General features: G+C 37.5%; 1 protein-coding gene across 1 annotated transcript; it reads left to right on the forward strand.

The window, feature by feature from the left end:
• The first annotated feature begins 72 nt into the window (after window positions 1–72).
• Window positions 73–15,328, forward strand: LOC115440174 (TELO2-interacting protein 1 homolog). Its single transcript, XM_030164367.2, has 18 exons — window positions 73–471; window positions 868–1,010; window positions 2,160–2,334; window positions 2,618–2,807; window positions 3,618–3,750; window positions 4,360–4,528; window positions 5,562–5,776; window positions 6,589–6,774; window positions 7,412–7,615; window positions 8,519–8,689; window positions 9,115–9,342; window positions 9,981–10,123; window positions 10,653–10,748; window positions 11,229–11,538; window positions 12,084–12,282; window positions 12,517–12,615; window positions 12,964–13,192; window positions 13,462–15,328. Exons 1-18 carry the CDS (start codon window positions 272–274, stop codon window positions 13,672–13,674), a joined length of 3,303 nt encoding a protein of 1,100 aa, XP_030020227.2. The 5' UTR covers window positions 73–271; the 3' UTR covers window positions 13,675–15,328.
• Window positions 15,329–15,486: the final 158 nt, after the last annotated feature.

Below are 15,486 nucleotides of genomic sequence, written 5' to 3' on the forward strand. Positions count from 1 at the left end.
TGCTCGTATAGAATATTTTCATAAAAATAGTCAATTCAATTCAAGTTATAGAGAAGTGTCAAGCGAGTAATTCATAGAAATGTCAGTCGGTAATCAATGACATTAACGAATATTGATTTAGATTTGGTCAACAAGTGTTTACTTTTCATTGCGATAATCGTTGATACACGTTTTTGTATTGTCCAGTTACAAAATGAACATTTTATCTGTCAATGAAATGTGAACACGAAGTTATTTATTATCTAAACATTGTTGGTTATAAACGCGCATAATGGAGAACGATATGAAAGAAGGTTTCGCTCGAATAAAGCCAGTTTGCGACAGTCTCATGGTGTGTCCGACACCGGATAACATCAACTGCTTTCTGGTAGAGGTGATGGATCTGAAAAAAGAGGTCGTGCAGGAGCTTCAGCAATATTTATTATTCCCTTTCCTCACTCACATTACCGCGTCAATGACCTCTGCTAATGTGTAAGTCAAAAGAATTTGGATATTTGTTTTAATTTGAATTAAATCTGGACTTCTTCCATGTATTCGTATGGCGAACTTTTCTAGTATGTAGTATACAAGAAATAGACTGCTACATCTATTCAATAATCATTTAAACTTACTTGAACTCTAAGATGATTCATACTTGTGTTATATTATTTGTATCAACTAAAATTTTTAATGTTTGTAGCGAATTCTATTTGTAAATAATGATCACTTTTTCTTGCATCACCAAATTAAATCGATTCATAAGTTAGTTAATAGAATATTGCTAAAATAAATATTATAATTGCATATTATTTTGTTGTGCATATTGTGAAAAGAAATCAATTGATGTGTTAATATATTATATGTAATATGAAAACAATATTGTTATAGTAATAAATCTGAGATGCAAAGAATCCTAGTGGATGGCATGAAGTCAGTTGTAGGGATGGTGAGAATCAACAGTTTTGAACTGTGCATGAAGATAGAATTTGCTCTCCTGCAGATTGTCTTTGATAAGACAAAGCCTGGGATGCGTAAGTCAACCTTGTTTGTATTATTGTATTAATTTTTTTTTACGTTCACGCAAATATTAAACATTGATATGAAACTGTTTTATAAATTTTATCATGATTTTTTTATATTATAATTTTCTCCTACGGCTGCAGTCTTCGAAACGTTCGAAGAAAATTATAATATAAGAAACTGGGATAAAATCTGTAAAATTGTTTTATTTCAATATTATTGTATATTTCCTCACATTGCTAATTTTAATATTGTTTGACCTTAACCATTTGCCATAGTTACTCATTTTCTTTCTTGCTAACCAGTTTTGTGAAATATATAATTTAAAAAATACTAGCTAACAAACCTGAAAATATAGTATATGTTAGTACATAGTAATTTACATAAACTTACTTGTACTCACAAATCTAATACAGTAAATCAACAATAAAAAATTGTAAGTGTACTTATTATACTTACCACAGACCAAATACTGATAATTCTGCACCGTTCCTGACCAAATAGCTAAATATTCAGCAGAAGTATTCATCTGTACAGTGATAGAAAACTTCTTTAAATGTGTTTGTATCTTGTTCAAGTCATGTGGTAAACTGCTGCCTAACAATGGAGAAAAATCTTTCCTTATGCACTATAATCTGTCATTTGTAAATTTTTATTATATTAATTGAAGTACAATAGTCTCTTATTTGCAAATTTTTTAGAATATGGAAAATGATTATATTTGATTACATTAATTTTTGAAGAAAAATATATTATTATAAAATAAACCAATTTCTTTATTTTACCAATTATCTAACTACAACAACAACTTAAGTGTTGCCTGAATAGTATGTAGATATTCACTATTCAGCTGAATCATATAAAAGTAGCCTAATATTCATTGCAAGTCTAGTTATGTAATTTTCCCTAGCATTAACCTTTAAGTCGCAATAGCCTAGTTGGTTGTGGAACAGTACCGAGACGGATGTCTGCAGGTTCGAAATCTAAGGGCACACACTTCTGACTTTTCTACATATTATGTATGTATTCTTGCCAATGTGGTGGACTAAAGCCTAATCCCTCTCAGTAGCAGAGGAGGCCTGTGCCCTACAGTGGGTTACTGGGACAGAATATAATATAGGGCTGATAATATTATTAATCTTTACTACCTATAACTTCAGTTGCAGATGGCTCTGAAGAGTTAAAGCTGAGTATAATGGAGTGCCTCACAGTGACGCTGCTGAACAGTGAAGTGAAACACCGAGAGATGCTGGTCAGGACTCAAGTGCCACTGTTGGCGCAGGCTGTGTTTATATCCGTGCATATAGCCAAACTTTACAAGTCTAGGGCTTTGAGGTGGGTTTATTTCACTTAGAATAAAATATATTATATCAAAAAAATCTATAATTGAACTTAGAATGATTTAGAATGGAAATATTTTTTTTTTGGTATTTGCTCCTGACATTCTCCCATCAACCTTCGCTATAAACCGATCAAATTTTAACATTTCGCGACAAAGTTAGTGTTAAATATAATATATGAAAATATTCACAATCAAGTCATACAAAAATAATTAAATATCTTTTTTATTCATCTATATAACAAGAAAAAACAATGTGAAATTATATTCTCACTAAAGGTTGGCAGCAATAAACTGCTTGCTAGCCCACACAGGAATGCATCCGCTGATGACGTACAACTATCGCATAACCAACCCGTCGTTAGAGAAGGTGATGGTGGACATGCTGGCCAGCATCCTGCCGGGCGTGCTCTCCAGCTTGCAGGACATCGCCGTTAGCCACGACAACCCGGGACATGGTATTGTTGTGGTCAGTTAATTATAATAATTTTGTAGGGCAGTGCATTTGGGAAGAAAATATGTATTATTATTGTGGTTTAAAAAAAATTGGAGATAATAATTTACATTTCATTTAACTCATAAGTTTTGCACAATTTCTGGTCGACATGGATGGGTGAGCTTATAATTTTTATTTAAATCTTTTTAAAAGGTCTTCCATGAATTAAAATTATGGGAATATTAATTTGCTAATTTCGCAAATTAAAATGCACACTGAAGAATTAGCAATTCATGCACAATCAATGGACTAAGTTTAAGGCTTTTTTAATTTAACTACAAATTACTTCTATACATTTTATTCAAATTATATGATATTAAATTGTATATTATAGAATTAGAATTAAACCTAGTAGATTGTGCAAGTTATTCATAAAATTATTTTTAATTCTCTATTGAAGTATAATAGATATTATTGTGTGCAATATTGTCGGGCCTAATATTCGGTAATTTTCCAAAAATATAAACAATTCAAAGAACTAATCCGCGTGTCGCATCTCTCGCGCCTTTTTTCTTGCTTACTCTTCCACTTACAACAGGCCGTGTTAGCTTTAGCATTCGTTTTTAGCACGGAATTTATTTCTGCGAGCGCTAAGAAGAGCTCGCAAGCTTGCGCTGCTATTGCGGAGCGCGCTTACGAACGAATTAATTAGCACTTAACGAAATTTAGCAACTATATTTAATTTATGTAATGTGATTTAGTATGCTAACAATTAATGCTAATTAATCCAACACTAGAAAACAGTGAGTAAAATTCGATCTTATATAGTGTTGTGTGTTGCAGGCGGCGCTGGACGCGACGCACCGCATCCTGTGCGCGACGATGGCGGACCGGCTCGCGGCGGCGCCCGCCACGCCCACCGCGCGGGACTTCGCCGCGCTCGTGCTGAGCCCCAAGAGTAACACAGAAGTAAGCAGTAAGGGTCGCTCTGATATCCATTAGCGTCTATGTACTTGCTTTAGTGCTCATGTGCTAGACAAATTCATATGCTAGTTTAGGTACTCAAGTTCTGAGTAATCAATCATCTTAGTGGATCATATCCCGGGGCCCCCATATGCGACAGACGAAGAACGGCTCAATGTTCGCTTGGGCGACTCTATATTCCCGAACATCGACTCCAGCTCTATAGACCAGTGACACGGACATAACTATTCTACCCGTCCTTCCAGTGACGGTAGAGATAACGATTTATTCCCTGTAAAAAAATGATTTCCCAAGTTTGTCCATAATCCAAGCAATTTATAAATTGTCTGCATTTATTATGTCTTCAGGTGAGGTTAATTCAAACGCTTTAGTGTCAGAATAGAATAGGCTAGTCATTAAAATATTTCACATAATTGGAAATTTGTATATTCCACTTCAAAAGCAACTTCATTAAATATTTTACTTAAAATTATCATGGTAGTATAGACGGTGGATTTTAAGATACATAAAAATTATAATAAATATTAAAATATTGATGGTACATATTGAATTAAAATACATATTATTTAAACAAAAAATAATAGAAACTCATTGGTTCCAGATCAAAAGCTGCGAGACATAATGAAGCGTAGTCCAGAGTGGTACACAATGGCCGCTGAGAAGCTCAGTCTTGTCACGAAGAGTCTAGGCACGTTGCGCACTCACGAGCACTTCAAAGTGAGGAGAGAACTCGCCATCATGTGCTCCAGGATATTGAATGAGTGTAACATGTGAGATAATTTTTTTAATTTAGTGTAGTATGGTGATGTTACATAGATAGGTACTTTAAAACTTATGATTTTTAGTCTAACTATTGTAAATGATGACATTTTCTAAACATATTTTATCTATCTTATATGCAATACAAGATATCTTATCTTTTTTTTTATAAAAATTACAAACGATGATGTCACCTGCACAATTCGAAATTTTGGATTGTCTTGATATTGACGACCCATCATAAAGACCTGTACAGCACTGCACTATGCACATTATTAATATTAGATATAAAGCCTTAAGGCGATACCTCAAGGTCCATTTTCATACATTTTGTTTCACCTTTAATCTGGGTAACTAAACAAGTATTGGCAAGTAAAGAATTTAAATTCACGTCTAGTTAGTGATTAGTTCTCGCAGTTGAAAGAAAAACGTAAAATTAATTAATAATCATGGATATTTCTGCCTTTAAAATTTCGTCATATTAAATTTTAAAGGCCGAAATATCCATGATTATTAATTATTTTTACGTTTTTCTTTCAACTGCGAGAACTAATCACTAACTAGACGTGAATTTAAATTCTTTACTTGCCAATACTTGTTTAGTTACCCAGATTAAAGGTGAAACAAAATGTATGAAAATGGACCTTGAGGTATCGCCTTAAATATCTCAGCAACTTTGCCTTATGTTTATCATGCCTATATTTGATCTTAAGTCTTGAATTTCTAAGTATTAGAACATACTGTTTGCATAATTACTCCTTGGTAGTTTTGTATATTGGCATTACTATCTGTCAACATTGGACAATAAAAAGAAGTGTTTTATAAAAAACTGTATTAAATAAAGAAAATAATAAATACTTTATTTATCACATAGGCGAACAAAGTTGCACTTATGATACATCAAAACAATTTATAAGAATTATTATTATTATTTAGAAACAACTATTAAAATTACTTATATATCTATGGACATATTATTTTTTTTTTTTTTTTATTTATTACATGCAAAATATAACAGACTACAATCTGGTCCTTCAAACACAGGTCAATGCAGCCATCAATGACAGTTGTCCTGGAAGTGTTGATAGCATTGTCAAAAGACGAATATCCTGAAGTGTCCAAATACTGTAAAAACGCAGTGGACAAGTACTTTGACAACCCTGATTTAGATGAGTCTAAGAAGAACAAGATGATGGACAACCTTTGTGATAACTTCTTCACCACACTGGAGTACCTGCCCAGTGTGCTTAATAATATAAGTAGGTATAGTTTTATGTCTACTCTCGTTTTATAGTAGGGGTATCTGACAGTCAGACTGTTGAAATGTCCTAAGCAATTTCAGACCGAAAGAGTAGTAGTACAGGGCTGAGATTAACTTGACTTATTAATTACATATCATTGTGAAGATCTTCAGTAATCTTTAACTTCTCTAAAGCATTAATAGGGGACCGGACTCATTTTTGTTCTTTATTATTATCAAATATTTACGTTATATAAATTATAACACAGAAAGAATTATTTAAATCCGGTAAAAAATCAACAAGTTATAAGTCTTTCAATTTCGGTAGAAGGGATAAGTAACAAGAAACAGAAAAGAGGCGCAATACCCACGTGTGACGTCATCGGGCATTACGACGCGTGCGAAAGAAAGAGATGAAGCGATATCTCTACTTCGCGCCCACTTCGGCACATAGTAATATTTGAAATATGAATTACTGGCTCATTTTTTAACCAATTTTAATAGAGTTTTCGCAGGAGGGTTTCTTTTTCGTATTATTAACCATTACATATAGAATAATCTACAAAATCAAACATAGGACGGTCCCCTATTTGTCATCAGAAGTAGTGTAATACTATTATGAATTTTTTGTATGGGGTATCTTAAGTTTTCACGCGAAATTTTAAGTGAGTGTATCAAAATTGTGCATTTAACCTCGACAATAGGCCTTTACGATTCTGCTCGATATTTTAGTTAAAAAAAACCTGGATTTTACTTGTATGTCATGAGAGCAATGTTGATTGGTTGGGAAATCTAATAGCTAACTTCAGCTACATTGTATGTACTTGGCAGACTCAAGCCGCAAGCTGTCGGCTCTGAGCCTGGTGCACGGGTACGTGTCGCTGCTGAAGGGCAGCGCGCACGGCCAGCGCGCGTGGGAGACGCTCGGCGCCGGCGCCGCGCTGCAGCTGTGCGCCGCGCTGCTCGAGGCCGCGCGACTCGACCGCAGCCTCACGCTGCTCACCACGCGGCCTGCCGGTCAGTGCTATATTTATGTTTTTTTTTAATTCCAATTTACCAACTCATATTAACTTTAGAGCTGTTATTGTTCATATTCGATATTGAAGCCAAAAAATTCTAAAATAGGCAAGAATTGCGAAGATGTATTAGCTAATCATTATTATCATCAGCCCTGTATTATATACTGTCCCACTATTGGACATGGGCCTCCTCTACTACTTAGAGAGATCAGGCCTTAGTTCAACACGCTGGCCTGCAACACCTTGGTAGACTACACACACCCTCGTAATTCCTATAGAGAACTTCTAAGGTATGCAAGTTTCCTCACAATGTTTTCCTTCACCGTTAAAGCAAGCGATAATTCACATTCTTTATTAGTTAATATTTTGTAATTATTTTTAACAGCATTTATTTATTTAGCATTTCATATACAAAAGTATATAGGCAGACTTAATGCCATAGGCATTCTCATTCATTCTCTACCAGTCAACCTTAGGATGGTTCAGAGGTAATCATGAATCAAGCATTTATAGATATAATTAACAATTACTTACAATAACATTTTATTTTTAACCACTATTCTCAACTACATAACAAGGGTTCCAACCATACAAACAAAAACCCTCCCATAATCCTTAAATGAATGTGTGTCCAGGTGTAACGTCAGTGCCCCCCACGTCGAGTCCGTGGTGCAAGTTCCGGCACGTGGAGGAGGCGCGGTGCGCAGGCGTGGTGCGCGCCACGTGCTCGCTGCTGGGCGGCGCGCCGTGCGCCGCGCTGCTGCTGGACCGCCTGCTGCACGAGCTGCAGCACCAGCGCGAGCCAGAGGCCGCCTTCGTCATCAACCTCATGGCCTCAGGTAACCATTATACAGGCTAAAGGTTGACGTCAGTGGGCACCGGCAATGTAGTGAGCCGAATTCGGCGATTAGGCTTGAAGGTGGCCCTCGAAAAGACTGAGGCCATTTGCTTTCACGGGCCTCGGAGAGGGCCGCTGGCCGGTGCTCACATTGTGGTTGAGGGGGTGCGGATTCCCATCGGCAAAACCATGAAATATCTGGGTTTGACCTTGGACAGCCGATGGAAATTCTGCGCCCATTTTCAGAGCTTAAAGACAAAGTTGTCTAGGGCAGCAGGCGCTCTTTCTAGCCTGCTGCCCAACCTGGAAGGACCTGGTATCCCTTGCCGAAGGTTGTATCACGGGGTCGTGCTGTCCATGGCACTTTACGGCAGCCCGGTCTGGGCTGACGCCCTGGGGGGGCGTTCTGTCGCTCTCCTGCGGGTCCCGCAGCGGGTCGTTGCGCAGCGGGCCATACGGGCGTATCGCACGGTCTCGTACGAGGCGGCTTGTGTTTTGGCCGGATTCCTGCCCTGGGATCTGGACGCCAAATCTCTCTCTGACGCTTTTCACTGGAGGGAGGAGGCGTTCAGTAGCGGGCAGCGTCCGGCCCCGAAGGAGGTGGAGGCCAAGAGGACCTCCTTACGGCGAGCCGCCGTGGAGGAGTGGCGTCTCAGGCTGGAGGCCCCGTCAGCAGGGCTTCGGGCCGTCGCGGCAGTGCGTCCTGTCTTTGCACAGTGGCTGGACAGGCGCCACGGCGCGGCGACATTTCGCCTGACGATGCTCATGCATCCCTTTTACCTTCTATTTATATTTTTTTTACATTATGCATAATTATACACACTACATCTCACTCTACCTACTAATCTTACTAACTACTTTCCAATACCCTATATCACACTCTACCTACTATCTTAATTTTCAGCTCCCGACTCATCACCAGACCTGATCAAACGAGTTCTTGATGCTTACCTCGAGGAGGATATGTGGTACCTCCCGTTAGAGGTGAATACCTCCGACCCGCCACTCACGGAGGAAGACACGCTGGACGTCAATGTGTACAACCCTAGGTCTTGGATCAAGGATAGCGTACCTGGTGAGTAACAAAGATAAATGCTCGGCTCGAAATTGTATTACTTTTTTTCTAACACAAGACAAATGAGTAGATAGATCACATTTGTTGGTAGTAGGATATATTTTATATCCGCCCGGATAGCGACCACCGTACACAAGGTGTTAAAACCCGCCATAATGTCCCATGTAAGTGTGTCGCGTTCAGGAATCCGACTTCAAACAAGCCGGTATAATCGTGCCAGCCGCCGAGGGATAATCATTTCTTGTCAGTCGAATCTCCATCTGGACCCACTCCGCCTACCATCAGGTGCAGTGGACTCACTTTGCTGTGCCTACATAAAAAAAACATCTTGCAAATAAAATCACAATTACTATTTTCAAATTTTGACCGCATTACCAGCTCCTAGTAATATCATGCTCTCATTAATCGTTGTCGTTTTATTGTAGGTTTATTCGAGGGTGCGACAGAAGTACGCTACACAGACATAGGCTACCAGAAGCCCCGCCCGGCGCCGACGCGACAACCCGGCGCGTGCGCAACGCTCGCCGAAGCGCAGAGGAACATGACTCTCGCCTGCATCCTCACTGAGGGCGTGGGCATGCTGGCGCGACGACTCGGCCACGACTTTCATCCGTACATGATGAGGACCATCTGTCTCATGTTGGAGAGGGTCGGTAAGTACTAGAAACAGGCCTGTCTTCTAACTGAGAAATTCGAGGATACTAACAACCACGCTATAACGCATAATTAGTCTGCAGGCAACTTTTCCCCATAGTCATGTAAAAACTAACTCAAGTTTCCGTCGTAATGTTTTTTAATAATCTTATTAGAAGAATTTTTACCCCTCAGCCTGGGATTCGGTCCCCGATGTGGGACGCTTGGATTATATGTTTAGGAACTTAAAATAATGTGAAAGGACAAACACATTTCATTTTAACGTTATACCGTCGTTTTCAATAAACAATCCCAATATCAATCTTCAATCTGATTGCGAGAATGAACCAATCAAAATAACTCATTTGTAAGCTTGTCAAAAAAACTTTGTTCTGATTGGTTCAATGTTGAGATAGATCGAAAAAACAATTGGGATCCTATATTGAATATAGCGATTAGAGGTTTTTTGTGTCAGAAGTATTTTATTTTTTTTTTGTAACTTTTAGTTTGAAGTTACCATTTCTTAATGCTTAACACAACATTGTTATCGAGTCCCCGACTAGTACTGACTTGATATAACTATCATACATATTCCCTCCAGTATATATATATTTTTACGTATCCTCTTTATCAAACTGTTGGTCGCCATTGTTACCAGGCAGTCCGTACGAGATGCTGCACCTGGCGGGTCTGAAGGCGCTGAACGACTACGCGATCGGATGCGGACACGCCGACGTCAAACAACTCATCGGAGAAAATGCGGACTACTGCACGCACCAAGTCACCGTCAAACTAAAAAAAGTAATATATAAAAAATATATTGTTAGCAAACACTTAAATTTTATATTAAAAAAACAACAACAGTTTATTCCCAATAATTTTTTATAATTTTAACAATAACGCCAAAATATACCTTGCACATGTATTTGTTTAATTTAATAGTTTTATATACAATCGACAAGAGTTTCGACCAAGCAGTGAACGCTGCGCGTACTCGGCAAGGAGTGGCGCAAGTCCTCCAAAACTGAGTCGATGACGTCAGCAGTCGGGCCACCACGCGATCGTACGAGCGTGTGATTCGCTGGTCCCATCCCTTTCTTCCCTATTCTATGCCAATAATATATTTTATGTTGATAACATTTGTTGTGGGTCTGTCCAACAATTAGATTAAAGAGAATTCATATCAGATTACTGGTTGTATTTAAAATGGTCTAATATTGCGACGTGAAACATCTCACATCTTCTGTTTGAGAAAATGACATTCCATTAAGATCTCCATTCTGCATGATTGTATGTAAAGATTAAATAAATAATATGGCGGTGTTTTCAGGCGTGGAACTGCGAGTCGGCGCTGCAGATACTGTCCGTGGTGATGGAGTACAGCGACCCCAGCATACAGGACTACCTGTACGGGATCGTGCAAGATGTGAGTTTAAATAGCTAATATATTTATGTAATATTCATTGTATTTGTGGATTTTGGAAACTAAAAATGGTAAGTGATATTAATATTTGTCTAAAAATATATTACATATCATGTTTATTATGTATGTTAGTGTAATTATACTTTTATATTTATTCTATATTATTTTAAAAACATCTTTCTACATTATTTCATATTATTTATTACATCTATATTGTTTCATCTCTGCATCGCCCAAAGGTAGACTGGTAGAGATTGCCTTAGGATTTAAGTCCGCCTTTATAGATTGATACAAAAGTGTGTAAATAGATAAATAAAATAGTTTAACTAACCAAAAGTAGCACAGGGAAAGTTTTGAATATCTAAACATGGTATTGTATATACCTACCTCAACGTGTATGCGTTTGACTGAAGCTTTTTTTTTGTCTTTTCATAAAAATCTTACACTAAATTTTAAAATATAAATAATACTGTTTTCTTCTAGGTTCTAGTCCAAAGCTGTGATAAATATTACGAAAAGAATCTGAATTCATACCTCCAAGTATTCCTGACTTTCATTGAATGTATACGAAAATGGTACCACATAGAAACGCCGCGAGAAGATAAACCTAGCCCGGAAGAGAGAATAGACTTGCTAAGAGACGTAGTGGAGTATGAGAAGGCGGTAGAAGAGGAAAAGAGATTGTTAAATGAGATCGCTGAAGAGAGTTCAAGTAAGAGTCCAGAGGAGTTGTACAAAGAAGATTTAAGGAGTAGAGAAGAGAATGCGCTGGATTATGATGATACTGTTACAAGTAAGCATGTGCTATTTTTGTTTATATAGCATAATAATCGCAAGCCGCAAGGGCAAGTGACGCTGTCATTTTTATAACTGAAGCCGATCTTATACCACGATATAAAGTTACAAGCAATGTCAGTTAAGCGGCGATAGCCTAGTTGGGTGCGGAACGGACTGCCGAGATGAATGTCCGCAGGTTCAAATCCCAAAGGGCACACACCTCTGACTTTTCTAAAAATCATGTGTGTATTCTTTGTGAATTTATGGTTCGCTTTAACGGTGAAGGAAAACCTCGTGAGGAAACCTGCACATTTGAGAAGTTCTCTATAGGAATTTCGAGGGTGTGTGAAGCCTACCAATCCGCACTAGGCCAGCGTGGTGGACTAAGGCCTAATCCCTCTCAGTAGAGGAGGCCCGTGCTCAGCAGTGGGCAAGTATATAATACAGGGCTGATATTATTATAATGTCAGTTAATGTTGGGGACTTGAATATGACAGGTGGCCTAGAAGTGATAAGTGCGTATATTAGTGTAAATTTTTACTGAAGGCTGTATTGTTACAGAGGAAAAGCCACCACTGCCGCAACACGTGGCGGTCACAATAGCAATACTCAAACGGTGCCTGCACTTCGTGTCGTCGTCGAGCAGAGACAACACGCTCCTGTCGCTGCAGGTGCTGGAGCGCGCGCTGGCCGTGCTGGCGCCGCACGAGGACCACCTGCTGCCCCTCGTGCACCAGCTGTGGGCGCCGCTCGTCACCAGGTCAGGGGGGGATCGATACCATCGACAACATAAACCTTACCTTGTAGAATACAAGGACAAAACTATCCATAAATTACAAAAATCTAACCTATAACAAAAATATTTTAAACACTTGCAAATTCTATAAAAAAAAGTAATAGAAAAAACTGCACATAATTGTGTGATCCTTGAAGTATTTTAATATGGTACCAAAATAATTGCATATAACTTAATATACAATATATTTTATTGCAGGTTTGAACTCAGTGAGCCGCCTGTATTGAAGAAAGCGTTGCAGTTACTGGTCACGATGGCAGCATTGTCCAAAGACTTCATACACGCGCGGACTGTCAAGTTAGTACGCAAACTTTATTCCTATTAGTTTTACATATACTCAAAAGTTATTTTAAATATATTTTTAAATAGCACTAGATTACTTATTACAAGTATAGAATATTATTTATTTCCGATAACAATCTATATACAAACTATTAATTGTTTGAATATAAGCTATACTTCAAATGTATGAACCTTATCCCAGACTCAACTATAACTTGTTTCGATCAATCACAAAACATTTTTAGGCAACCAGGATACAAGAATAACAATCAATAGATGTTGTATATATTTATTTCTTTATATTATATTGTGAACAGCACTATGTGGACAGTGTCAAATAAAAAAAATACTTTCCTCACCCAGAGAAGTCCTCCCCCACATGTACAAGTACTTGCACAAGTCTTCGAAAGACAGTCGACTAAAGGACGCGGGCTCTTGGTACCGCACCACTGCGGCGTACAGCCTGCAAGTCGCCGCGCTGGAGACGCTGCCGCGCCTCGCCGTCGACCTAGCGCTGCAGGATGACACGCTGGAAGATGCTATGCTGTGCGTGGATGTGTATTTGTCTGATAAACAGCCGAAGCCTTTGCAAGTAGGTGTATTAGATTTGTACTTGTATTAAGCTGTGATCGACTTGAAGTTACTCTTGATTGGTCGTCGCAATTACGTTTTAAGAAGCTAAATGATAATGGAAGATGTAGAAAGGGTACCTAAAGATTATCGATGGAATTGCCAAAACCATTCTTTTAACTGTTATCTAACTTTATTGACTTTGGTGTATCGAACATAAAAATATTTAGATACATTGACATCTAATTTCCAGAATAAATTAAATATTGATACATAATTTAAAATTTACAGGCGTTGGCTGTCAAATTCTTCACGGAACTCCTCGACTACGATTATAGTGCTGTTTGGCATCATCTGAGAAAATTGTGTGATAACAAAGAAGTTCTAAAAGCACCGTCAGTCAAGCATTTGAAGCTACAAGATATTGTAGGCACTCCCTACACTCCAACCAATGAAGAATATAGCAGGAACATCAAAAAAATATTTGATAAAATGTCGAATTAATAAACAACACTAATGACAGACCTTTGAAACGCGAAAGTGAAATGAACTTTAATTATACATAATGCCATGTAGTTACTTTGCGGTGCAACAATGACGCTCAACATTCTTGCAGGACATCTTGTCAGTGCGCAAGGCTAAGATATTTTTTCGTTATCGACAACGTTCCTAAAAAATCCTCAGTTTTATCGACATATGGCAAATTATAATTAAATTTATGTTATTATGTTGTCGAATAGTTTTAGGACTAAGATATCGTTAATCACTCGGAAAATTAACAACGCACTAAATAATAAAAATAATATTTTACTTTTTATCTTTGACCGATTTTTTTAATCATATAAACTAACTGACTGAATTACCGACTGGAAAACCACCCCTTAGTTTAGTACTAAGTTGACAGTCTACATAATCTCATTGGTCAATTGACTGATATGATAATGACCAAAGACAATGAAATTTGCTATGTTTATTCTTTACATATATAAGTTCGTATCACAAAATAGTATATTAATACTTGTTACAATAATTCATGCATTAAACATTTTTTACACTATAAGGTGTTGGATGGTGTTTCTACTGTTTATGGGCGGTCGTATCGCTTACCTTCAGGCGAACAGGAAGCTCGTCTCGGCATTGAAAGCAAAAAAAAAATGTCTTCCTCAACCTGCCTCGATCTTATACTAAGAAAATGACTTTTATGTAACTGGTATGAGTTGATCGGATCCTCAGAATAATTAGTTTATTTATTTCGGCAGTAATATTTTAACTATGGCCTTGTAAACAGTAATTTTTATACTCATTATACCATTTATCGACGTGACACCGATAAAACGCGACCAAATGACCTTATATGTGGGACAAAATGACCGTATATGTGGGACAAAATGACGATATACGCGGGACAAAATAACCAGATATGTGGGACAAAATGACCATATATGTGGGACAGAATGACCATATATGTGGGACAAAATGACCATACATGTGGGATAAAATGACAAATGTACGGTCACCCTCCGTTTAAGCGGATGAAGAGAAAATGTATTTATTATAAAGTAATGAATAAGATCGTCTTCCTCTCAATGATACATTAATTTAAGGCCGGCTATAATCGAAGATCACACATAAATGCATATATTTTGTATGAAAAACTAGTTCTTTCCAGTTTGATACATTTGCAATGTGGAATGTTAAACTAAAGACCGCGCACAATTAACAGCCGTTTTTACTAAGCGATCCCAATATTTCCCATCCGTCGCGAAAATGGATCAATTCGAATCGGTTAGATCGTATTGCAGTAAGGACCTGAATGAGGGTTCTTATTGTTTTTACAATGTTGTGCTGTTTTATGTGCATTTTTATATTTGTAATTTGTTTGTCCCAGCATTAAAATATGTTTGTTGCAAAAAAGTTTTTTTTTTTTATATTTACAAATTACTTTCATTCGTTTATTCTCAGATTGGATCGAATATTATATTGTGTACGTTTATTAAAAATGGCCGTAAGTTAATCCTTAAAGTAACGAGACGTCTAATTCTGCGCAGCCTATTAGTAGTGCTATTATGTTATAAGTACTAAGTTGTGTAATAAGATTTGTACTTTTAATTTTAATGTCCTCAGAGACGTGGTGTATAAATAGAATTATACAAAACTATTGTTTTTTATTTTTACCTGTGGAAAAAAAATAGAATTTATTATATATAGATCAGAATGACAAGACAAATATACCACACTTTTGTAACTTTAACTGGGGAAAGAAGGCCAGGTAATGTTCGTTAGCCCTCATAGGCCTCAATGTGAATTGGCAACCAT

The sequence above is a fragment of the Manduca sexta genome, chromosome 21 (genome assembly GCF_014839805.1).
Source record: "Manduca sexta isolate Smith_Timp_Sample1 chromosome 21, JHU_Msex_v1.0, whole genome shotgun sequence".
In the NCBI taxonomy this organism is placed as follows: domain Eukaryota; kingdom Metazoa; phylum Arthropoda; class Insecta; order Lepidoptera; family Sphingidae; genus Manduca; species Manduca sexta.

Bases quoted from the DNA above. Each gene is read 5' to 3' on its own strand.
- LOC115440174 (XM_030164367.2), top strand. From the start codon at position 272: ATGGAGAACGATATGAAAGAAGGTTTCGCTCGAATAAAGCCAGTTTGC. The intron at 6,775-7,411 runs GTCAGTGCTATA...ATGTGTGTCCAG, and splicing joins GCTCACCACGCGGCCTGCCG to GTGTAACGTCAGTGCCCCCC. The intron at 13,193-13,461 runs GTAGGTGTATTA...TAAAATTTACAG, and splicing joins AACAGCCGAAGCCTTTGCAA to GCGTTGGCTGTCAAATTCTT.